The sequence below is a fragment of the Spea bombifrons genome, chromosome 4, assembly GCF_027358695.1.
Source record: "Spea bombifrons isolate aSpeBom1 chromosome 4, aSpeBom1.2.pri, whole genome shotgun sequence".
Classification (NCBI taxonomy): Eukaryota; Metazoa; Chordata; class Amphibia; order Anura; family Pelobatidae; genus Spea; species Spea bombifrons.
Window position 1 is genome coordinate 105,834,057 of NC_071090.1, and position 26,085 is coordinate 105,860,141.

At 46.7% G+C, this 26,085-nt stretch overlaps 2 protein-coding genes and 1 long non-coding RNA gene across 3 annotated transcripts; 1 reads left to right on the forward strand and 2 right to left on the reverse strand.

Moving 5' to 3' along the window:
• Window positions 1–207: 207 nt before the first annotated feature.
• On the reverse strand, window positions 208–2,301 carry LOC128490748 (uncharacterized). Its single transcript, XR_008353973.1, has 3 exons — window positions 2,274–2,301; window positions 1,046–1,111; window positions 208–261 (listed from the first exon to the last, which is right to left on the reverse strand). It is a non-coding gene; the product is annotated as an uncharacterized LOC128490748 (long non-coding RNA).
• Window positions 2,302–3,196: 895 nt separating this feature from the next.
• PRDX2 (peroxiredoxin 2) lies at window positions 3,197–6,061 on the forward strand. Its single transcript, XM_053461927.1, has 5 exons — window positions 3,197–3,306; window positions 4,032–4,185; window positions 4,962–5,084; window positions 5,355–5,485; window positions 5,820–6,061. The coding sequence occupies exons 1-5, from the start codon at window positions 3,204–3,206 to the stop codon at window positions 5,903–5,905; spliced, it is 597 nt and encodes a 198-aa protein (XP_053317902.1). The 5' UTR covers window positions 3,197–3,203; the 3' UTR covers window positions 5,906–6,061.
• Window positions 6,062–21,418: 15,357 nt separating this feature from the next.
• Window positions 21,419–22,590, reverse strand: JUNB (JunB proto-oncogene, AP-1 transcription factor subunit). The gene has a single exon (XM_053464171.1). The coding sequence runs from the start codon at window positions 22,580–22,582 to the stop codon at window positions 21,662–21,664; it is 921 nt and encodes a 306-aa protein (XP_053320146.1). The 5' UTR covers window positions 22,583–22,590; the 3' UTR covers window positions 21,419–21,661.
• Window positions 22,591–26,085: the final 3,495 nt, after the last annotated feature.

Below are 26,085 nucleotides of genomic sequence, written 5' to 3' on the forward strand. Positions count from 1 at the left end.
CTGCTATAGACGATATATCTTGTAACGAAGGCATCCTCTTCCCGGGGTCGTAATCCCGTCGGTAACATGGGCTTCACAGGCAATCAGCCTTTGGGCACTGAGGGCAATCTCTGCGATAGCACGGCTTCTTCTCCTGGGTGCTCTCGCTGGTAATGAAAGCGAGTCCCATTAGGGATTCGACCTCCCGCCAGCGTGTTTGGAGGCTGCGCCGGCAGTCGCATTGCCAAGGACCCCACTTAGAGAACTTGATCTTCTCTATTTCTGCAAAAAGAGCAGTAAAAAAGATCATATAAACAACATGTTACTTTCATATTGTATTTCATTTGCAGTAGGGGTTATGCTTAACCATAAGTCCCACCTTCTATCAGCGCTGCGCATGAGCAGTATGCATCAGCTATGTGCTGAGTGGGTACAAAATCACATTTTTTGACCTATTGTTAATAATTTATTTAATTGACTAGGGCATTTAGGATAATAGTGTATTTTATTTAGAAAATGTGTTTACAAACCAGTTTTCTGCCATTTATGAACTTTTAGGGCTGAGGGCCCCCCCCCGAGATCCACTGAAAACATTCCGGAAAAAAAGGGCATCGGAGGAGGAAAGATGGACGGAGCACCTCAAAGAGGGACTGTGCAACCCAAAGAGGGACACTTGGGAAGTATGTGGATGTAAAGGATTGTGTGGCCCCTCTGATGATAAATGAAGTGTAATCAATTAGCGGGTTAGTTAATTAGGCTAATTAGCATTCCGTAGTAGGTAACGGTTTGTTAATCACAAGTAAGCAACATGTCAGTGGTGTGACGTTACCCTGGGTTACAGGACACGTGACTGACATCAACCAATAAGAATCCAGAGAATGCATTGTGGTCAGGGGCACATCGCTCGGTCCGAGTCGGCACACAGGATATGATGTCATATCCGGGGCCCTGGCTCAGTCCTGGACCAGTGCTCAAAGTAACTTTTCCTCTGGTTACCAAAGACGCTAGTTCACCCCAACGACCAATCAGAAAGCAGGATGTAGGAACCGCCGTTAAAATGGCTAACCCTGGTTAAGCTGTTCATTCTTGTATTTTGCTGTTTCCGGGTCCGCTCCGTGCGTCTCGTAGCCGCCTGCAAGCAGCAGATTGTTACCGGGGCCTAAATCCATCCACCGCAAGAGGCTTAGTGGGACCAACGCGCAAAACAGCACCAGCCCCACCATCATGTTACAGTTACTAACTGAACGTCGCTGCCCATTGGTTGGTTTGCTGTCATTGGCTGCCATGATTTCCATTAGCCTATTGGCCACATCATTCAGCCTGCCTTAGATCTGAATTTTGATTGGTGTTTTTTATCAAGTCTTACTACTATGTGTAGGAACTGCCCAATATCATACCTCGCAACGTGACAAATGACCGAAGAGGGGCAATTTTGGAGTGTGGTTTGGGAATGGGTGGGGCTTTTGCAACCTATTGATATACAGAATACAGATTCTTATTGGCTGTAATGTAAGGACGTTTTACCTTACGGAGAAGGTGGTATATACATGGAACAGCCTCCCGGCAGCAGCTGACATGAGGGACATGAGTTAAACTATAAAAACATAGAGTATGGCAGCAGATAAGCCCATTGGGCCCATCTAGACTACCCGCCGTTCCTGGTGTTAAGATCTTAATCAGTCCTCGGCCTCGTCTTAGATTCAGGATAGCCAAATAAACATGTGTGCAATGAAAATGAATCATGATAAAGATTAGAGGGATAGCGACTTCTAACCCTGGGGCAAGGCAAAGGGGCAAGTAGTGGCCAACTCCTATTCAGCAAAATGAAATCCGGGAAAGGCCCATGAAAGAGCACACAAAGAATCCAGCTACAGTGCTCAGTGCATTTAAGACACCCCCAGTGGCCAAGTGTGTAACTGCAAGTAAAAGAAATAAATGTAATTTTAAAAAATAAATACAAAATAAAATACAACAAAAAGTAAAAAAGGAAGCATTTTACCCTTTAGCCAATTTTTAAATTGCCACATAAGCAATTTAAAATGGAACTTGGATCCATAAAACGTTGACTGCATAGCTGTTTTTATTGTTAAAATACACAAAACCCACTGTTTGAAACCTTAGGTTAAAAAAACAAAACAATATTGTACATTATTGCAATAAACAAATCACATAAGGAATTTTTCTTCCTTAGGCGTCCCTCTAATACATGTCTAATAATAATCTATAAAAACCCGAAAAAAAAATAAATAAATACATACTATGTCATGTAATTGTGTGATTATTATAAAGCCCACCCAATAAACACCCTGGAAAATGCTTTTTTTTATATGGTCCTGCTCAGAGCCAGTAGTTAGAACGTTACTGATGCTAGAAGCGAGCTGGAGCTGCAGGTGCGGACTATCCCATTCACCCTCACAGAGAGGGGTTGGAAAGTTGTCATTTTCAAGTGCATCCCTTTCTATACTGTACGATTTATGACTAATAACTCCTGTTGCATGCCTTCTGAATGGATGCCTCTAACAACGTCTCTATCAGAGGGCTGGACCCGCTTAAATCCCTCCCTCCAGAAGGCGCGCGAATGGTACAATCCAAGGGTTATATAGGGGGTCTTCTACAAGGGGCTGGCATTCAGTGCGCGAGGAGACGCGGAAAGTGAGAGGTAATGGGTGGCCTGAAAGGGTCAAGTTCATTATCATGAGGGCGATAAGCGCGGTAATGGAAGCAATTAATGATGAACCTGTGTCTGTTGTGAGGTGCGCTTTTAGGTAGCTGTAACTCTGCTTATAGAACCAAAGGTGCATTATGTATACATACATATATATTTTTCTCTTTGCTTTTAATCATGTAGTAGTTTACGTATATAGTTAAAACATAGCCATATGTCTTTTATGTGTATATAATATATGTATATGTCCCAAGAATTGAAGGCATATTCCGCTCCATAAACTTACTTGCCCTGGAGTTGATCATTGACCACAAATAGACATCCATGAAGAAACTAGGGGCCCTTGCAGGACCTGTCCTGATGAAGGCTCTGTGTGGAAGGCCGAAACGTTGATATGATAATAAGCTAATAAACATTTTTGTACTTTAGTATGAAACCTTGCGAGTGCTCCTTTTCTTCATGGATCTATATATATATGTATGTATATGTGTGTGTTTAATAAAAAAAAAATATATACATACATACATACATACATTTTTATTTATTTTTTCCAGGTATCATGTCATCAGGAAAAGCTCAGATTGGGAAACCGGCCCCTGATTTCCAGGCTACCGCTGTTGTGAACGGGGAATTTAAAGAGGTCAAGCTATCCGATTACCGAGGTGAGACCGTCTTTGTGCGCTTTCTCATTCAGAGTTTTTTGAGTTCCCCTGTGTGTATAGGATATATATAGTGAAAGTTATGGGGAAATGTTCTGTGAATGGTGCTCACGAAACAAAGTTAGTGGGTTAGTAAAGTACGACTGCGTCTCTTCTGTAAGTTTGGGCAGCCTTTGATCTCACGTGGCGGTAACGTCTGGTCCTCGACCCCTGGTGGCTCGCTGGATTTCAGGTAATAATACAAATGCCCGGTTGGATCTCTGATGTAACAAGGCGCTGAAAGCTTCGTTTTGTGTTAAATGGATCTGGAGAGATGCTGGCTGTTCCGGAATCTACCACGTGTATCCAGATACTGCTCGCTATAATGTGACATTGTACATGTGCCGGGTTTTGTAACAGAATGTGACAGGTTAACGCCTGTTCTCACCACCCCGCTCTGTAGGCTATAACCTTAGACATAAACTTTCCAGTATTTTTATTTATATATCAACATATTACAAAGAACTGGAAGTTGGGTACGGTTTGTAAGCCGAATGAATCTCATCACGTAATGTTGGTATTTCCACCAGTTATCCTGGGCTCAACAGAATGAATGCGTAACAATTGGCGAAAGTTATTAATAAATGAAGTTAATGCCGAAATCCACAGGTTGACGGCCCTTTAGGCTACTGCTGTGTTTTTCGGTGTATAAAGGTAAATCTGATGTATTATGGCTCTTTCTTTTTCAGGCAAGTATGTAGTCTTGTTCTTCTATCCCCTGGACTTCACCTTCGTCTGCCCCACCGAGATCACGGCATTCAGCGATCATGTTGAAGATTTCCGCAAGATAAACTGTGAGGTCGTCGGTGCCTCGGTGGACTCTCACTTCTCGCACCTGGCATGGTGAGACCCTCCGTTCCAGGGCTGTCTGTGCCCTCTGACATTTAAAGGGATGCTCAAGGGCCCCGTGTTGCCCTGAATAAATTTTTTTCCTGTGTTTTCTTCAGCTGACCCCTTTCAATTAAAAGGTGCAGCTCCAGAGCACACCACCCCGTCCATTGGCAGCAAAGTACAATCATAGAAATCAATGGAGGGGGGGTGCTAAACGTGTTGGGGGACCAAAGTGCATATGATGGCTCAAGCGTAAAGTACTGTGGCGTGGATCTGGGGCTTGGCGCCCGTAAGGTTGTATTTTAATCATGGTTATAGACAAACGTGGTTCCTTTGCAGAGGTGACTTCGTAAAGTAATAAAGAAAAACGTTCAGTCTAACTCGGCAGAATCCATCGGGGTGTGGAGAGCCTAATCTCCCTGCTGCATCCATTCTTATCGGCCGTGTACCAAGCGAAGGTCCGCACCCAGCGGAGACAATGTCGCTGCGTGAAACCCCCGGCTTATCTCCCGGCCGCAGCTGGCTCGGCAATAACTGTATAAACGTCCATCGTTTCGTGGGATTTTAAATGCAATAATGCTGTCGGTGCGCCATGCAGCTGGTGATTAGATCAGCAGTCCTGACGCTAGAAGCCGGCAGAGAGGGATCTGGAAGAAATATTCAAACAAGTCGAGGGCTGAAGCTTATCTGTCACGTTCTGTTAGTGTCGTCTGCGTATTAAAGTTCTGTGTTCTGGAGCGTCCGTTCCATAAAGAGGTCGTTTCACATTAACCCGCTTCTTGTTTCAGGACAAATGTTGCCCGCAAGCAGGGCGGTTTGGGACCCATGAATATCCCTCTGCTGTCTGACCTGAAGCATTCGATTTCCAGGGACTATGGGGTCCTGAAGGAAGAGGATGGTGTTTCGTTTAGGTGTGTAAAGCTACTTATGCCGTGTCTTCTGCCGTGGCTTTGTGTGTTGGCCTTTGGATGTGATGGCATCGTCATCCTTAAACATATGTTTGTTTCAGATGCCATGTTTAGCCCCTATATTGGTATTGTCTACCCTGAACCCTCAAAGTTTCCCAATACAGTGTTCAGTGTCGGTTTAAATAGACAAGATTTGTCTGGGACATCGTGTTCCCTTCTCGGCTCTGCACATTCACCCTGTTCACGGAGATCTAATAACTCTTCTCTTCTCAGGGGCCTCTTTATCATCGACAACAAGGGTATCCTTCGTCAGATTACGATAAATGACCTCCCCGTGGGCCGCTCTGTAGAGGAGACACTTCGGCTGGTGCAGGCCTTCCAGTTCACGGACACGCATGGAGAAGGTAAGGCAGAACTTGGTTCTGGAGGTAGCCTCTGATGTCACACAGGCTGTTACAGCAATGCTTAATGGGGGGGCCCCCTGCTGATTTACTTTAAGAAACAGTCAAAGCTATAATGCCAAAGCAGCATTTCACGTGATCTGCCTGTATGCCAAAAATACCCCCGAGAGTAAAATGTTTTTAGGTGGACCATAAGTTGGTCTTTTGCCCTGTCCTCTCGCCTCATGGAGCTGCTCTCAAGCAGTGGGGGTATCTGCTGGTAACGTCCAGTACTGTGGGGGCTTGTAGAACAACCAGCGTTAGAACGGTGGATGACTCTTGTCCCGTCTCTTCTCAGTGTGCCCGGCGGGATGGAAACCAGGTAGCAGCACCATCAAACCCAACGTGAAGGACAGCAAAGAGTATTTCTCGAAGGAGCACTGACCGCCGAGTATCTGAGTGCATGTATGACGTGAAGAGCCCTCTCACCAGAGGAACCCCTCAAATGTGAACAAATGAGTTATATTACTTTTCACGCCGACTCTCCAAATCTGCCATCAAACGGTGCTAGCATCTTAAATAAAAGTGATAAACCTTAAATGGCTGTTTTGTCTTAAATCTGAAGGACCGTGGCCTCAAAAATAATTCTGCAAAGTGTCAACCTTGGCTCCAGAATTGGATTTTGTAACTCATGCTGGTTACTAATCTAGGTGTTTGCAGGAGTTGAGTTTCTAAATTCCCATTACAGGGTCGGCTCAGCTCTTCCAGGACCGTCTCTAAATACAGTATTAAAATCTTCCAGGAGTTTGCACGTGTCTGATATTCCACTTGCCAGCGACTCTGTATGAAAGTCTAACTCCAATGAGTTTCTGCTGGAAGATGGGATGGTAGCCCTGTAAAATGTATAAATTAAATCAGTGATAACTTTCAAGGCTCCTTTTCTACATTATACAGGGCAACCTCACACCATCTGCAGAAATATCTTATATGAACTCCCATCATGGTGAGTCTACCTTATTCTAAATGATAGGGTTTTGTGGGGGGGTTTAGTTTTTTGGGTAGTAGGCATGTTCCCTGGCTTAGGACTGTTGTTGACCCAGATGTATAATGCATTAACGGTATGTTTGGCGTTTACATCGCTGCCACCCAAGATGCTTCTGCCCTGCCCTAGGCTGTTGGTAACAATGGGACTTTAACTCTGATCGCCTGTACTCACACCTCTTGGTGCTGTGGGGAGACTCCCTTTTCATACTGATATTCCGTATCTTACTACGTGGTGACTGCGCCTTTCTCTGGTTTCTATACATTTCTGGGTACCATGTTATAGACTGGATGGAGGATAATGTCCTCAGTACAGTTCCAGACTATTAGTGCTGTGCAGCAGTGGGCCCTTCAGTGGCCGGAAATTGGCATGTATGTAATACTTCTTATAACCAGCAGAGGTCACTCCGACATTAAAACTTTCCTTCACCCTGTTCCGCAATAACCAGCGTGACCCAGAACGCTCGCCGGTACCGGTTATACGGCGGGTGATACTCTTATCTAATGAATGAGATTTCCACAACGTGTATGTATCAAGGCTAAATATGACACCATGAGCTACGAAGAGATAAAGCTGAGTCTGGAATTCTGTCCTGCGGAGCTTATGTTCTATTAGTACAAGAACGTAATTCCCATTAAACAAGCTGTAGGATGTCCTGATGGGAATTACATTCTAAGACTTAAGCAAATTGAATTTTTATTTTTCTTTTATTTCTCCCAAGGGTCGGTGAAGCATGCGGTGTCTGCTTCACTCATCCCGGTCTAACTGCTAATGGTGTGGTGAAGATATTCCATATTGGTGACGCAGGGCCATGCTAGTTATAGTCATTTTTAACAGATCATTCAATGGATAAGATGACGCATAGTTTAGTGAATAAACCCCGTTGAGGTCGACTTGGGGTTGTCAGTAAATGATATGTTGTTAGCCTCGACTACATCCGTTTTACTCTCCCAAACATTCAAAACTACTTGGAATGCTAATAATAATCCATATCTTGAGGTCAACCTGGGCTAAATCTCACACATTTGGGTTTATTAAATGCAAAGGGAGAGTTGAGTTTCAGCTCCTTGTTTTCACTAGACATTTAGAAGGCCCATATTCAATAAGCTGCATCATGTATAATTAAATCAGCGAGACTTCTTCAGTCTCCTTACACAATGAATTATCCATTATACAGGGCCAGCGCAGCCCTTCTTGCTGGAGAGTGTTGGCCTGTTCATGATGAATAATAGTGAGGGGGTGAATAGACCCCTTTGATCAGTGTAGAGGGTCTGCCGCCATGTTTTGAGCCGGAATGGAGTAAAGATCAGGTTGTTTATATTGTTTTAATATTACAAAGAGCCATGCTGAGGAAATCGGTGCCGTCTTCTGGCCTAGAGCGGCAGGTCCAAGGGAGCAAGTCTTCCTCTTGGGTCATCAGGCCTGGAGTGCCTGTGCTCAATGGGCCGGTTAAATGGAAGATCTCCACAACCGGCCCACTAACACTACAGAGTTGGCACAGTCCTCAATAGCTTCCTTCGGCCGGGCGCCCTTAAAAGGCAGAGCATTGACATATGACATATGACATCATATCCTGCGCTCAGCAGTAAAGATGGCGGCACGCAAGAGACAGCTGGTGGCGGTGCCCTGGGTTAAATTCATCCGTGTCAGTAATACTTATAACATTTGTGTATTTGTGTTAAATTTAACAAACAGTGATTCCATCATCTCACTTATTCCATGACATCATCAAGAAGTAATAGTGCGCTCATAACAAGGGTTAAAAAATTAAAAAATGGCACCTTACAAATTCCAAACATTATAAACTCTGTATGTATACATAAAAAAAACAAATAAAATATAAAATATAGTGTAAAACAGTCAATGTAAAAATTTTCTCAATTAAGGGCGGGCGATGGCAACTCACTCTTTGTTGATCTTCTTAGCGGATCCAATTCCTCAAGATGGATGTGTATTCAGTGGAGGCAGAGAAGGGTTAATGAATAACAAATACATTTATTTTGAAATATGGGAAAATATCTTACATTAGGACTGCAAATTCGCATTCTAACAAATAAAAAAATAAAACAAATAATAATTAAAAAAGGTCTCTCGTCTCCATACCACGCGTTTCCCCTTCAGCTCGGCTTCTTCGGCTATTATTATTATTATTTAATTCAAGCTCTAAAGTTGTAGTTAAGAATCTCTTCTTCCTACAATCTGCCCTCTCTGCACCCCCTCAAGGGCCGCCTCGAGACCTCCCGGGGCATTTTCCATGGAACCCTGCGTTTGCGTAATTACGTGAATACTTTGTATCCTCATAACAAGGCGAGGCAGACGTGGGGTGATTTCAACACTCCGTGCCATGTCATTCATCTTGTGTAAAAATTCTGCCGTTCAAATTAATGATCAGTGGGGGGCTTCTTAGACCCCCAGTGGAGCATTTGGCGAGCTGGGAGATGTGTTTGGACAGACATATCTCCTTCATGGCATATAGCTGGGGGGAGGGGCAAATGTATATGGGGGGATTCTGCGCCAAACCCCCCCCCAATCATGAAAATGTAAAGGCTGACGGCTGGACTGTCCCTTCGAGCCGGCAAAATTCTCCCGAACCTCCAAAGTGTGCTACGGAGGCAGCTTAGTCAACACAGTGGGCTTTATTCACTAAAAAGGGGAACTTTCGGGGAGACGTACATTTTCATATTACTCACATTACATCATGACCAAGAATAGCCCGAAACGTACAATCCGTCTAACCTGCCTGTCTATCTGGTAAAAATTCAGGTCTCGTCTTAGATTCAGGAGCCGTATGTCTATCCCATGCATGTTTAATACCCTCACTACATTACCTTCTACCACTTCTGCTGGGAGGTTGTTCCACTTATCTACTACCCTCTCATCAATGTTAAACTTATTTACATTCAATTACATTCAAGCCTCCTTTGATATAAACTCCCCTCCTGTACTTTGTTAGAAACATTCAGATACACAAAGGAATTTATCGCAGATACGGCGTGAAAAGATAGAGCGCCTCTATTAAGGGGTTAAATGTTTGAACCGTTTGATCCCGAGGGCTCCAGACACTGGTGTTTCCGGTACACGGGAGGCTCTCCGCGCTGCGTCTGCACTTCACCGGAAATGACCCTCAGAGTCTGATTTCAACACTCAGCCTTCAGAAATATTTCCCAACCAGAGAGACGCCGCGAGGTCACCGAGTGCAGGAAAAGGAGCGGCACGGAACACCTGACACGTCTACAGCCGCCCCACCCAGCCAGAACACGCATGTGATAATCCTACACGGGAGACCTGCTTCCCCTCCAGCAATCCACCCGACCCGAGTGCCTTATTACCCCCGTAACATCTTATTACAGTGACCCGGCCCCTGAGTGCCTTATTACCCCCTGTAACATCTTATTACAGTAACCCGGCCCCTGAGTGCCTTATTACCCCCGTAACATCTTATTACAGTGACCCGGCCCCTGAGTGCCTTATTACCCCTGTAACATCTTATTACAGTAACCCGGCCCTGAGTGCCTTATTACCCCTGTAACATCTTATTACAGTAACCCGGCCCCTGAGTGCCTTATTACCCCTGTAACATCTTATTACAGTAACCCAGCCCCTGAGTGCCTTATTACCCCTGTAACATCTTATTACAGTAACCCGGCCCCTGAGTGCCTTATTACCCCTGTAACATCTTATTACAGTAACCCGGCCCCTGAGTGCCTTATTACCCCTGTAACTTCTTATTACAGTAACCCGGCCCCTGAGTGCCTTATTACCCCTGTAACATCTTATTACAGTAACCCGGCTACTGAGTGCCTTATTACCCCTGTAACATCTTATTACATTACCCCGGCCCCTGAGTGCCTTATTACCCCTGTAACATCTTATTACAGTAACCCGGCCCCTGAGTGCCTTATTCCCCCTGTAACATCTTATTACAGTAACCCGGCTACTGAGTGCCTTATTACCCCCGTAACATCTTATTACAGTAACTCGGCCCCTGAGTGCCTTATTACCCCTGTGACATCTTATTACAGTAACCCGGCCCCTGAGTGCCTTATTCCCCCTGTAACATCTTATTACAGTAACCCGGCCCCTGAGTGCCTTATTCCCCCTGTAACATCTTATTACAGTAACCCGGCCCCTGACTGCCTTATTACCCCTGTAACATCTTATTACAGTAACTCGGCCCCTGAGTGCCTTATTACCCCTGTAACATCTTATTACAGTAACCTGGCCCCTGAGTGCCTTATTGCCCCTGTAACCTCTTGCTTCGTTGTTAGCTGGTGTGTTAGTTCTATTAAACGATAATGTCAGGGCCGTGTATAATTGCCACATAGGACACTGTGATCACGCATTTCCCTTTGAAGTTAATTATTATCCTCACGCACATCACACGCGTGTTGTTCCTCCTCCTCGTTAGGCGGTGGGTGATGTACGTGATGTAATTTATCTCCGTAATCAGCTGAGAAGCCGTAGGCGGTCGCTGTGTGCCAGATCGCCGACGCCATACGGAGGAGAAGACCCGCTGCCAATGGGATTAGTCCGATAAATAAATGCTTTATTACGTTTTTAATATCTTGTACCGTAAAAGTTATGATTTAAACCCGTTTTAATCCCATTCTATAAATAGGCTCATTACTAGAATCGGTGATTCTGCAGAGTCAGACGGCGGCCCACCGCCCCCCGCTGCAAAAATTTCCCTGACACACGCCTGAAATGTCATGTCGTCAAAGGTACACGCTACCGTCACACACGTGGACAAATAGATAGCCTGGTTTACGGTAAGAAGGCGCGTGGGCGCGCATGCACGTACGCACTCCCACATGTACTGCGTTCTGCTCGCTGGAACGGAATCCACTTCCAGTTAAAGCAGGAAATGGAGGTAGTGTGTAAAACCAGTGAAGATGGTGAAAATCACCATAGCAACCGACGGAATGGTCCAATCAGCAAGTAGCGACGAAACCGCCTACTAAGCTTTGCGGCCAAATTCTTTTTTTTTTTCCAAGACATAAAAGTGATGGAACTTTATTAAAAATGTCCTAAACACAGTAGACATCTTCCCCACGGGGGGCCTATGGACATACCTCACCCGGAGACTCCGGGTCCGGCGCCGCTTCTCTGGGTCTCCGGGTCACGCCCACTCCCCGCCCACAAATGACATCAGCGGGACCGCCTATCTGCAAGGGGGCGCTCTGGGTTGCCTGAGAGCTCCAAAGTATGCCGATGGAGCACCATATTTTATGAAATGCCCACAGCTCCCAACTTCTACCCCCAACGAATCAGGACACTGGGGGGCGGAGCTTGGGAGGTAGAGTGTCACTCAAACTGGCAGCACAATTCTGAGCATGTGCAGTATGCATCCTGCGGTGTCCCAGAAATCTGGATGGTGGCCCCCGAATCCCTCTGAGCTCTACATCCCGAGCTCGGCGCGACAGGGATAGAGTGGCGAAAGCGGGACTGTTGGGAAGCATGGGATTTTTTTTAAATGAACTGACCCTGAGACTCTTCAAATATTAACCCTTTAATAGCCTGTCGCAAAGATTTAGCGACTTGCCCAATACTTTACCCAAGTGGCTTTCAAGGAAGGGCCGGTCGTTGGCTACTTAAGCAATTAGAATGTGGGGTCTGTACATTGTTAACAGTCTAATTAAGGGGCGTTAGCGCAATATCATTTGACGAGCCGGATCCACCCGTTTCACAGACAATGGAAGATGCCATGCGTAACATTAAACATGCGCGGCTCGCCACTTACTAATATGCAAACTAATGGAAGGATCGCAAAGGAAGCCATCGGGATTATGAAATCCGGGGTCAGGTTTATTTTCTTCAATAATCATTCGAATTATTGTAATAATAATAAGTATTGGAAATATTTGCTCCCGTCGAGGAATCCATTATTTAATGACGGTACTCGTTATTTACAGCCACAGCAGAACGCATGCTGCTTGTGACAAGCAAATCCCATCATCCTTGGCCAGCACTGCGCATGGATAATAATAGCTCGTGTTACTATGGCGCATACCTGAGCGAGCGACCACAGGACTCACCTGTTTTTTTAGAGGTGATTGGGTCATGTATGTCACAAGCATGTATATGTGTAACCGCATTCCTTTCATTGTATGTAATAATTTTTTCCTTAATCAGTCGTTGGTCTTGTCTGAGATTCAGGAGCCATACGCCTATCCCATGGATGCTGAAATTCCTTCACTATGCTACCCTCTGCCACCTCTGATGGGAGACTGTTCCACTGATCTACCATCTTCTCAAGAGGAACACTATAAGGACTCTCTTGGCTAAATCGGGAGAATTGGTCACTATCCATAGGTGTTCTTTTTGACTGCTATATCACTGCTATAGGAACCGTACCAATCTTTAACCCTCTGAGTGCCATAGAGTGTAAAATGCATTGTTCTGGAACGTCAGAATGGTTCTCTTTGATGAGCAGGCCCGCAAAGGGTTAATTCTGCCTACCCACTATTATTGTAAATATGGTATTGTGCTGTTCTGAGAAATCGCCTGATTCGGGGCTTTTGTTCCAAAACGCGTATTCTTGTTTACTGGCAATTCTGTAACGCATCCAAGAAGCCGTTTATACCACATTGATACATTATCCATTGAACTATACATTATGCAGGGCCCAGGTCAGGGTACATTTACTTACCCGTGTTGCTGCCCATCATGGAAAACCTGGCAACATGGGTATTTATTTATTAATCCCTATGCTGCTGTCCACTGACAATAGCACAATGTTCCAGAACGCGAGATGAATTAATAGCTGATTAATAGTGATCACATGATAATAAGAAAAGTCTTTAAAAAAATATATATTTTTATTATTATTATTATTAAAAAATATTATTTTATTCCAATAAGTGTTTTTATGATAAAATATAACTAGCTGTTTTAAGGAAGTGTAATTTTCCTTGATCTAACCCTGACTCACTAATACCGCAGCCAAATAAATAATATTGCAGCAAAAAAAATGCGACAGTCAAATCTAAATTTAAAAGGCGCGGAAGTCAAATCCTATTTAAAAAAAAAAATTGGAATTTTGCAAAAACTTAAAAAATTACCCACCATATGCGGCCTGATGGGAAATACTTCTCTGTATTGATCCAAGAAAACATAATAATATAAATAATAATAATAATAATAATAATAATATAAAAATTAATAATAATAATATAAATATTAATAATAATATAAATAATAATATATTCTTTTTTTAACAGCATCACGATATTTAAGCAGAGATTTCAAGAATTAAGCACTACTAAGAATGAGGATATGACCCGAACATATTGGGGTTGCAGGAGGGTGGTAGGCATCACAAGGTTGCGGCGTACGCGGATGACCTCCTGTTTATCGTTGACCGCCCCGGTGTTACGCTTCCGAATATTCTTGAGGCATTTCGCCTCTACGGCGAGCTGTCTAACCTCAAAATAAATTATTCGAAATCTGAGATTTTGAATATTACCCTGCCCCCTAGTTTGGCGGCTGCGCTCATGCCCAGCTTCCCCTTTAAGTGGTGCCCCGAGAAGCTGCAGTATTTGGGGATCTGGCTGACTGCTGACCCCGCTCGTCTTTACCATGCCAACTTTGCGCCTCTGCTCGCCGTCCTGTCGGGGGATCTGCGGCGGTGGATGCCGTTGTTCCTCTCCTGGATGGGCCGGGTGAATGTTGTTAAGATGAACCTTTTACCCCGGGTGTTGTACCTGTTCCAAACGCTGCCCATCCGGATACCTCGGGAGTTTTTCCAGGTTCTTCGGTCCCTGGTGTCTAAGTTTGTCTGGGGTAATAAGAGCCCTCGACAGCGGTTCTCCCAGCTTACGAGACCTAAATCTGCGGGTGGTCTTGCCTTACCTGACTTTCAGGGGTACTACCGGGCTGCCCACTTGCTTCGCGTTTTGGAGTGGCACGCCTTGGGCCCTCTAGCTAAGCCGTGGGTCGACCTGGAGCTTGGTGAGTTGCGGGGCTGTGTGTATCATGCCTTATGGGGCCCGAGCGGCAGCCACGGCGGCATTTCGCACCCTTTTATTCTGGCGACTCTGGCGGTTTGGAGGGGGGTGGGACGGCGGGCCCGTCTCTCTACTGCTCCGTCGCCCTTGTTGCCCCTATGCGGGAATCCGGACTTTGCGCCGGGGCGCGGGGAGGGTCGATTGGATTTTCTTGGGGTTCCTGCCCCTGTTCAGGCTCGGGCGCTCCTGGGGGAGGGTGGGATTCTGCCCTTGGGTTCGTTGATAACGGGCCGCGTTCCTACGTGGTCGGAGCGCTTCACTTATCACCAAATTCGTCACTACCTTTCTACCTTGCCACGGGGGGACCTTCTTCATCGACCCTTAACGGGCTTCGAGGTCTTGTGCACGAGGGCTCACCCACCGGAGAGGGCCATCTCCCTGCTCTACTCTTTTCTTTTGACTGCGACTTCCACGACACGACCGCCCTTCTGCGCGACCTGGGAGGCCGCCTGTGACACTCAACTCTCCGACAGGGACTGGGACAAGATTTTCATTTTTACCCATAAGAGCTCTAAAGCGACTAAGACGCAGGAGACTAATTATAAGCTGTTGACGAACTGGTACAGGACGCCGCAGAGGCTCCACCGAATGTTCCCGGGTACCTCTGATATGTGTTGGAGGTGCGGTGGGGACGTGGGCACGATGTTGCACGTATGGTGGTCATGCCCTTTGTTACAGCCCTACTGGGAGGAGGTCCACCGGGTGATCTCGGAGCTCTCGGATTCCCCCCCTCCGTTCCGGCCGCTGCCCATGCTTCTGCACCACACTCCCCGTTCGATCTCACATTACAAGCGGTCGGTGGTCCGACATCTCCTTGACGCTGCTAAAAGTCTCATCCCACTTCATTGGAAACAACCTCGCCCTCCCTCTCGCCGCGACTGGGTGGCGAAGGTGGAGGAGATCAGGCGGATTGAGGATCTCTCCGCCTCGACCCCGAAACTTAGGGAGGCTTATACGGCCACATGGTTCTACTGGTTGTCCTCTGTTGTGGGGCGGGATGCGTAGTTGCCCTGCTCTGCCCTTTTGATCTGTGTATTCCATTTTTGCCACTGGTCTTGGATCTGTGTTTCTGTACATCATGGTCTCATGCCGGGGTACCCTGTTTTCCCCGTCTCCCTTCCCTCCCTCTTTTTCCTTTCTGTATCCCCACCCCCTCCCTAATATATGTTTGGAAAATTGAATAAAGTTTGATTTTGAAAAAAAAAGAATGAGGATATGACAGCTCAAGTATAAATAAAAATATTGTTTAAATTGTGTAAATAAATTTATTATATATTATATTATATATTATAATTTATATATAATCAATACATGTCTCTGCATTCCTGAGTCTGCATACACAGTATAACGTTGCAAAAAAAGGAAATCTTTATAAATAAATTATATATATATATATAAAAAAATGTAAATAAAATATATAATTACTATATATATATATATATAAATGATGTATTAAATCCAATAAATATTCTATAAATTATATAATATACAATTACTTTACATAACTAATTTATATTAAATCCAATTTATTTTAAACAAACTCAAGTTCAAGCGCACAGCACACACATTGTCTGCAGACACCGTACGTGATATATCAGCTTCACACATAGCACAGCGCTGCCAGGGAATTCCCCTCCACCCACGTGACCTGCCCTCAGGCTGCCCGGAAGTGGAGGGCGGGGATTCCCGGAAAGCCTCTGTCTACGTCGCCGGAGCTTCGAATGCCCATATATGGACTTGTTCCCGTCTTTCCTTTCCTGACAGGCCGCGCCTTGGTTTGACGTCACGAGCGGGAAGGTCCACTTGCGGAGGCGGAAGAAGAAGGAGGGGAGCGAGATCGGCAAACAATCCGTTTACTGGGAAAGGGGGAGACGGAGGGGGGGCGGCTCCGGGAGGTAGTTTGGATCATGTTTTACCCCCTCCCCGGGGCTCTGGCTTGGTCTGGTTTGTCAAGTGGGAATATATGGGGTTCAGGTGTGGAATGGACTAGACATTAAGCCCATTATACCCTATGGAACACGCGGATGTAGGACTTGTCCTAACATTTCTGCTTGTTTTAATGACGTAAAACTGGCCAACATGGCTATATTACATTACATGTATTTCTATAGCGCCGTCAGACTCCGTAGCGCTGTTACAATCAGTCAGTGGAATCATTTCTCTTAAGAAAGCCTGACCCTGATGAGCTGCGAGAAGCGCTTGGTTGGCCCTGTGTAATGTATAGTTAAATGTTAGGCACGATGAAGGGTCAACCCTGGAGCAAGTTTCTGTAACGGAGGGATGAGTTAACCCTGTATAACCCATAGTTAATATTCTTGAACGTCAGCTTTCTGAACTATACATTATGCAGGGCCAGCTTAGCCCTTCTTGCTAGACAAATTTGCCAGGCTCAGCCCTTCATCATGCCTTACTGCCCAACCCTTCTGCCAGCACCTGTGTAATACATAAACCCCAATGCCCCCTATAGAACAGGTAAGGGGCAAAGTTTGTGTTGTTGATGTAGACTTGATTCCAATGTAAATGTTCTATGTACCTCTTATAGTATATAAATATACCTCTATATACCTCATATAGAATATAGAATAAGTATGCCTAACACTAGTCTGGGGTGAAATAATGTATCGAGGGTGAAGGACCATACATGCCCTACAGGATGGGGCAAATACCGTGGTAATTTTGGTAAACGGGGTAAGATGGAAGTGAAATCCTTTGGGACGGCAGAAGCACAGTCTGGGTAATTCTCTTATTTACTAAGCGACAGTCATTCCTAGAAATAGGGAAGTCCTTCCAAAAATACCAAATCATTTGTTAAACAAAACCCTGAGGGGGGGGCGGGGGGGTTCAGGCCATTCCCGTGATATTTTATGCTATATTTTACTTGCACAAAACCCAGCATCCTTACCCCGTGACAACCCCGTCTGCATCACACGACAACCACGTTCCACTGTCGAGCGGATCTTCCTCTTTTTTTTGTGCGTATGGATCTGGCACTGAAAGGGTGCTCCTAACAGGTTGAGTTACTTTACAGGGCTGGTGCTCAACTATACAGTGCCCCGGGCAAGAAGCCCTCTTGCTGCCCCCTCCCCACGCGTCATGTCTTTTACATACCAGACCTACCCGTACACGTCGGGGCATTGTTTAGGGGTGACTACTGACCCCCCTGGTCCGGGCACCCGGGGCCGGTTCAGATTCTTTCACTGATGGGCCCCTTTCTGGCTCCCCCCTAGTCCAGGAGCCCCAGACAGCTGCTTCAGTGGCAGATCAGGGGCTGCAGTGAGCAGGCGGCCGCTGGCCTTAAAGCACCGGGCCGCCTCGTCATTGTCAGTACAGTCCTGCTACGTTGTACGTTGATCAGAAAAAATAAAAAGTCCAAAACCGCTACACAGACGGGGGGTTTAAAGGGGAACCCCCACGGGCGGCTCTGGTTCCTGCGGTATAGCTGTGTAGTCAGCAGGGCACCCAGTGTTGTGTGATTATTAGCTAAAGCTTACATAATAAGTACAACCCCACTAAAAAAGGCAAAAAACCCACATTAAAGGGATTCCCAATTGTGCCCCAAAGGGGGGGGGGTCCCTTCTTGAGTCCAATATGAGATCTCTCACTGGATCCACAAGCTAGCCAATCATATCCTTGAATGTTCTGCTTTGCAATATATTGAAAGGAATCTATTCATTCAGCTCTGTGGGTGGTGGATTCCACATCTTTACTGCTCTTACTGTTTGAATGGGATCGGCGACACTTCACCCGGGGATGCCCATGAAGAATCCTCGGGGACCCCAAAGACCTGGGGGTCCTTCACACCGCAGGGACCCCCACACTATACCTGCGGTGTAAGCATATCCCGCTGTGCTGTTTGTCCTCGGGGCTGCAGTGCTGAACCAGCCGGGGTCTGCGGGGGGCCAGTAAATCCGCATAACATTCACACCTACATGCCATCTTATCAACCGAATAATTGCCCACTGCGGCCACTATCACCTACCAGCAACATTCCACGCAGTAATGGAATGCCATACCTTCCAAGTGTCCCTGTTCAGTAGGTACAGTCCCCCTTTCCCCCGGATCCCCCTCTTTTCTAGGAGCTCAGAATGTTTGCTGCGTATGAGGGGATCGCAGGGTTCTAAACTCTTGTGTACAGGAACATAATGGGCTTGTAATTGCGTAATAAACACATTATTCATTTAAATGCCTTACTCAGGTACATGAAATAGCTTTTAATAATCACATAAAAGTCACGAAAGTCTCGCCCCTGACCGGGACTCTGACTGCACCCCTTGAAAATTAAAGCGTCCTTCTTTAGCTATTTGAAATTCCGCGAGGTATGCAATACCGGTGACATAAGTTTAGGCAGAGGGGAGCCCGCCGAGTCCTGGATTAAGGAGCAATCTTTAGAATTGCGTGTACAGCACTCCGAAGCCCTGCTCGGGGCGGAGGATTTCTGCGATGAACACGGCAGCTGCGGACATGAACGGGGTCCCTTTATACGAAGCCCAACGCCGCTCCTGACTCACTATGACTAACAGGATCCAGGAAGAGAAACTCAAAGGCAACGATTTCCCATTCCAAATACATAAGGCAGGGCTGGAGAGAACAAAGGAGTTCCTCAAACTACTGACAGGCCAGGGCTGGCCATCTGGGATACAGGGCAAATGTGCAGCGAGTGACGCCAACTCAGGGGTCGTTTTACATGACCCAGAGGGTGGTAGATAAGTGGAACAGCCTCCCAGCAGAAGTGGTAGAGGGTAATACAGTGAGGGGATAGACATATGGCTCCTGGATCTAAGACGAGGACAGCGACTGATTAAGGTTCAAGTCTATTCGCATCTAGCTGGTCCACCGAGGGTTAAACAAATACCTTGCTAGAGTAATAGAGCAGATAGAGGGGTTTTGCCCTGGGATTCCCAGCCTTTGGGGTTTTTTCGCCCCAGCGCTTGACAAACATATCTGACATAATGAAACAGAGGTTGTGGCGAGTGGGACCCGAGGGGTTAACGTGACTTGTGGGGGACCAGGCCTGGCGGGGGTTTCGTAGATCGCTATCCTTTCTAATGGCAGTGAATTCAGTTGGTGGTTTCTAGGCGGCTGGTTCGCCCAGCGGCAGCTTTGACATTTTAAGGGGCCTAAGCGGACAACGTAGAGAGGGGGATTCTTTAGACAAAAACAGAGCCATACCGAGAAGCAAATAAATAAATAAACATTGGCGTGTAGCGCAAGAGGCCAAAGTATGCAAATTTTGTGTTCTGCAATGAGTAGTTCATTTGCATACGGTGCCGCATGATGACATCACAAATAGAGAACAGATCAATAAACCCATGATGTTCAAGGTGCTGCATAGGGTTTTTTTCTTTTTTTTTTTAATTTACGCTGTAAACGTGTTTAACCCTTAGTGGGTCAGTCGGGTTCCAGCAAGCGATCCTTAAAAGAGATTGGGCAGCTGGCTGTGGGGCAGGAGACTCGGGCCACGCAGGCAATCGGCAAAGCTTTTGGGTACCAGCGCGACTTTGTACGCATTGCTCTGCCAAAGACCACCAAGTAGAGACAGGCAGCACCTCCGCCACCTTATTTAACCCGATACCCTCATATAACCCCCCCATGGGTTTATCCCACAGTGGCCCCCTATTTAGGCTTTGTAGTAAATACTAGAACTCCCATTGACTTTACCAGCCACCGGCAGACAAGCGCCGTTCTACCCCATTCTGCTATCTGAAAGAGGGCCACCACCAGAAATCTTGGGGCCCCCGGTACAGACCAAGCGCCAGGACGCCAGCATCCCACCCCACGTTCCTTGCTGCCCCATCCTACAGCTCCAAAGCCCCCCCCTGCCCTGTTTGCCCGGGCCCCAGCGATGACTGTGAACAGTCCTGTGAATTATATTATATATTTATATTAAAAACCACAACAGCGAAACAGCCAGTTTTATACAACAATATATTTTACTTAAATACATAAACCAATACAATATATTTATAAAATTGTACAACACATGATCCGCACTAATGCAATTACATTGGCAGTACAAAAAAAACAAAAGTTCAGTTACCCCCCCACAAAAATATATCCCCCCCCCTCCCCAAAACAGCACTTCCAAGAAACATGTCCAAATCCGAGCCTTTCCGAAGTACCTTGTGTGCGTTCATGCAATATATATTTTTAATACAGTCACTATACCATACTACGCCAGGGGTTTTTTCCGATACCCGCAGAAAAAACCTGTACAGAGAGAAGGGGGTTAAAAGGGTTTGTTTTTTTAACCCTTGGAGTGCCAGATGGGAATCAAAACAAGTCTCTTCGAATAGATACCAAAAACACCGAATATCGCACCGCAGTATTCGGCATTTCCGTAAACAAGCAGTTGAAGAAACCTGTAATTTATGTAAACTTTCAGACAAAATAATTAAAAAAAAAAAACATCATTTTGCTGCAGTTTCGTTAACAATAAAAAAAACTGCATATATTTAATCCAGTTTATTCCCCAAAAGCCAGATACGGATTACCTGTAGGGAGTAAACGCATTACATAGTGCAGCGGGTCCGATCAGTGTATACACACAGATATACTCTGCATCACCATATAGAATGGACTGCCCCCCCCCACATACATACATAGCCTCCCTTATATTCACATATAGAATTTGCATTAGTTTCGTCATTTTCAAAGCAGAACATGGGAAGACATTTAGTTTTTAAGTGCTTGCTCAAGGAGACGTTAGACTCCACCAGGACTCATTAGGCATCGGATCTATGGCACTTAAAGAGTTAACCTATATGACTGTAAACCCCCCCTCCCCCCAGTGTTCATCTCGCAGCAGTTAATGGGTTAATTCTCGTTTGTAAACTCGTTAAGTCTTTATATCCCTTGTACTGAAGTTGACCCGGTCTGGCTCAGTTCAAAGTCTTTTTTTGATGTCCCCCCCCCCGCTATTGGGGGGTTTGAGCAGCAGTAATACATGGAGGCAGTAGGGGGGAGAGGATGGAAGGGTTCCAGGAAGAGCCAAAAAGCTCAGAAAGTCACAGCTGGTCTCCCCCCGCCTGCAGGTGCCTCTGTCGGGCACCCCCTTTTCTCTTTAGCCACCATGAGGTCCCTCAGATTGACCTAGAAGATGCCGGCCTTGACTCAGGTGAAGCAGAAGAAGGCGAATCAGACGCGTCTCCGGCATCAGAAGACCTGGTGGCCCTTGCTCCCCAGTAGAAGCTGGCAGCCGTGCCTGGCGTGCTCCCTCACCCGGATCTTCAGCTGCTCCACCTGCTCCCGGAGGGCCCCGGCCGTGCCGCTGAGGCCGCTGTTCTCATTCTTCAGCTCCCGGACCTTATCCTCCAGCCTGGCGATCCGCTCCAGCTTCCGCCTGCGGCATTTGGTGGCTGCCAGGCGGTTCCTTAACCTCTTCCTCTCCACCTTGATCTTCTCCTGCTCCTCCATGTTGATGGGGGAGAGGGGCGTCGGGGTGCTCTCCCTGCTATCGGCCCTCACACCCCCGGCATCGGGGACAGTCTGTGGCTCTTCCTTGAAGGGCGATGCCCCGTAGTCCCCGTGGCCCTGGGGTAGGTAGTTGATGGTGGCAGAGGGCTGTCTGTAGCAGCTCTGGTGGTAGCTGGTCAGGTTGGCATACACCGCGGCATCGCTGTAGATACCGGCGGGGGGCGAGGAACCTGTACCAGCCATGGGCCCGGAGCTGCCTCCCAGGGACACGTTTGGGGGAACATCCCGGTTCATCTTGTGCAGGTCATCGAGCGCCTTGACAAACCCATCCACGAAGCCTTCCTGGTCCTCGGTAATGCCGCCGCCTCCTCCTCCTCGGGGGGCGTAGTAGAGCTGCCCCCCATTGCTACCATTGAGGACACCGGGTCCGCTGTGGATGATCAGTCTCTCCAGCTCCGGGGCAGCCATCTTTAAGCTGCCAGGGGCTGTGTGGTGGGATGAGGAGTCCTGAGTAGGGTAGTAGGACATGTCATGTTTGGGGAGCCGGTAGGTCTCGGCTAGATGCCCCAGGGTCCCTTTAAGGAGTCCCGAGTCAGTGCGGGAGTAGGCAGAAAGCAGGGAGTCATCATGGTAGAAAGGCTGCTCCATCTTGGAGCACATGGAAGTAGCAGTAGTAGTGGTAGCAGAAACGGGCAGGTAATCTGGGCGGCGTTGGCCACTGGTGTTAAGTCCGCAGCGACCGTCAAAGCAGGGTTTTGCGTCAAAGGAGCCGCCGTGAGTAAGTGCTGCGGGTCTCCGGTGCCGTGACAGCCACAAAACACAAGAATCCTTCCCCGGGCTCCAACGCTTCTGTCAAGTTTCGCGTTCGGGCTACGTTTTATACCAAAACACTACCGGAAACGCAAAGCCGCCCGCTGATTGGGCAGCTGTCAGATGCACGTCAATAGGGGCGAGCGTAGCGCGCGGTGGGGAGGGAGGTGTGCGTGTGACGTCACTGCCAGGAAACTCGTGCTGCTTGTAAACAGGGTTAGGAGAGGGGGAAGGGAGAGAGGTTAGAGAGAGGATAGGGAGGATAGTCAGGAAAGGGGCAGCTTGGAAACAAGGGGCAGTAAAGAAGAGGCGGGGGGGTGTTATGATGTAAGGGGGCGGACTGTGATGTCAGGAGGGGAGCTATGATCTAAGGTGAAATGGTGATGGGAGAGAAGACAGAAAAGTTTTAAGCTCTTGGGGCAAGAACACCACTTTCCGTTTATCTGTAGGACTAGTGTACGTATTCTTCCTCCCCATTATTATACTGTAAAGTGCTAAGTCCACCTGTGTGCAGTAAATTTATAATAAATATAGACACATGGTTATAATAAATATAAATATATACACATGTTATAATAAAAATACATACATAGTTATAATACATATACATGGTTATAATAAATATAAATACACATACACAGTTATAATAAATATAGACACATGGTTATAATAAAAATACATACATAGTTATAATACAAACACACGGTTATAATAAATATACATAGTTATAATAAATATAGACACATGGTTATAATAAGGGTTTTATGGAGAGTGAGGGGTGGCGGAGGAGACCTGCCGTGGGAAGTGAAAGGAGAGGGCATCAGAAACGCGAAACAGGTAGTCCCTTGTGACCCCCACGGATCCCCTAGATTGTAAGCTCTTGTGAGCCAGACCATCTTTATCTAATGGATCGGGTCGTCTTAGTCGGTCAGTTCTAGTTCCGTCAGGCTCTTTGAGTGTACGGACTGTGAGCAGCGCTATGGAAATTGTTGCCGCTATAAACACATATATATATAAAAGATAATTATACGTTTTGATCTATTTTTTTTTTTTTGGTGGTTGGCGACATAAATGTGATGTTTTTTTCCTTATAAAAAGCCGCATTTTCATGTTTTTATGACTGGAGCTTTTAGGATAAATTGCCGAAATCCCAGATCCCGTTCCCAGTGTGATGATCTTGGGGCGCTCGGCCATTGTGTGCGTGCGCCGACGTTTCCGACTTGAGAGCCCCGGAGGACACGCGGCACCCTTAGTGGTGTTATGTATTAGCGGCGTTTGGCTACTCCTTTTCCTCCGGCACCCTGTGGAATCCGGATGTGCCGCACCCTTTCCAGGGAGGCCATTATGTGCCAGGCTTTTCATTCCAGGGATTCCTACGTTGGCATCCCGTAGGACTTGCTTGTCACCACGTGTCACCTCCTGTCACCTCCCGTCTCCCCGCTGCACCTCTCTGTGTCGTAACTTCAAATGTTTATGTTGATTTATTTATTTTTTAAAGCGCTTCACTTGTTAGGCTTTACTTTTATTATTAGGATGTATTATAATTATTATAACTATTTATTAGATTCTAATAAAGAGACGTTTATTAAAATGTCCGGTTCAGGTAATAGATGGATGTGGACAGGAGACGAGAGAGAGAGAGATTGCCAAGAAAAGGATGGATGGTAAAAAAAAGACGCTAATTTGGTTCATTTACTGGCTGGGATGGAAGAAAAATAAAGACAAATAAGAAGAAGCTAGGGAGGATTGGAGGAGAGAAAGGCTAGGAAATGAAGTCAGGAGAGAAAACCAATGCGAGGAGAGGACTTTTTGGAGGAGGAGAAGAAGGAGAAAATGATGTTGGCGATGAAAGAGGGGAGAGAGAGGACTAGTAGAGGTGACAGGAAGAGAGAATGGGAGAGGAGGGGATGAAATGTAAGGAGAGCAGTGAATAGGTGAGATGGAAGGGCAAATCATAGGAGAACGTAGATTTTGTGGAGGTGACGGCATGGATACATCTATTCTGAACGATAGGAAAGAAATTCTTTGAGAGCTCCTTGTTTCTATCGCTTTCCTTCCATACATCAGACTGCATGCCTCGTGACTGCAGCGGCTCTTACCTGTACATTACCTGTCTGTTACCTGCGCGTTACCTGTATGTCACCTGTGCGTTACCTGTGCGTTACCTGTGCGTTACCTGTGCGTTACCTGTACGTTACCTGTACGTTACCAGTCTGTTACCTGTACGTTACCTGCGCGTTACCTGTATGTTACCTGTGTGTTACCTGCGCGTTAATGAGAGGACAGTGCTTATGGGTTAATGCCAAGTTCATATCATTACCTTGTGCAGCTCTGTTAGAAGGATGTGGCCTTATTTCGGGGTCAGGAGTTTTATGTAAGAGTTTTTATTTAATAGTATTAGATCCTCGGGAGGAGAGGTCTGTGTCACAAGCTAATACCTGCCCTAATCGGCTCTCCTGTTTGCCTGTACACAGAGGCCGGGGCACACCCTGTACTTACATAGCAACCTCGCCTTCTTTGGGGCTGGGAAGGTGACACACTGGCACAGACGGAGGGGGATATAGGTCAGGCCGTGAACACCACGCTCCACAGATAAATATATCGCGAAAAACCGCAGGCTAACGCAGATCGGAGGGGGTTATGGGGCACGGAGTCTGTCCCTCCCACCGCAGGGTGACACAGACAGGAGGGAGCTATGGGGCACGGAGTCTGTCCCTCCCACCGCAGGGTGACACAGACAGGAGGGGGCTATGGGGCACGGAGTCTGTCCCTCCCACCGCAGGGTGACACAGACAGGAGGGGGCTATGGGGCACGGAGTCTGTCCCTCCCACCGCAGGGTGACAGAGAGGAGGGGGCTATGGGGCACGGAGTCTGTCCCTCCCACCGCAGGGTGACGGACAGGAGGGGTTTTGGAACATGGAATCTACGCATCCCACCTTCTGCAAAACACAGACTTCAATAAATGTCATTATGTGTGAGAAGCTCCTCCCACTACGGGGGAAAGATATATAAATCATCACGCCTGCCCGTTCTTTTTTCACGGGATCGCACGCAGAGGGAAGCAGCGGGGCGCAGAGCGTGTGTTTTCTCTGGATCTGCCCATACTTCTCTGATCCTATTAATATCCTATGACACAGAGGGAAGTGACGTGGCTTTGGTTAGTGGGGGTATGCTGGGAGCATTGATTAACACCTTCACTGCTGGGCCACGATCGTATACAGATACTTCGCTCCCAGCGGGTTTCTGCTGTATCTCAGCCTCTCCTAGGAGTGGTCAACATGGTTACTTTATAACATTATATCGCAGTTTATGTATCTGGTGCCAGCAGATTCCATAGCGCTCTTACAATAAG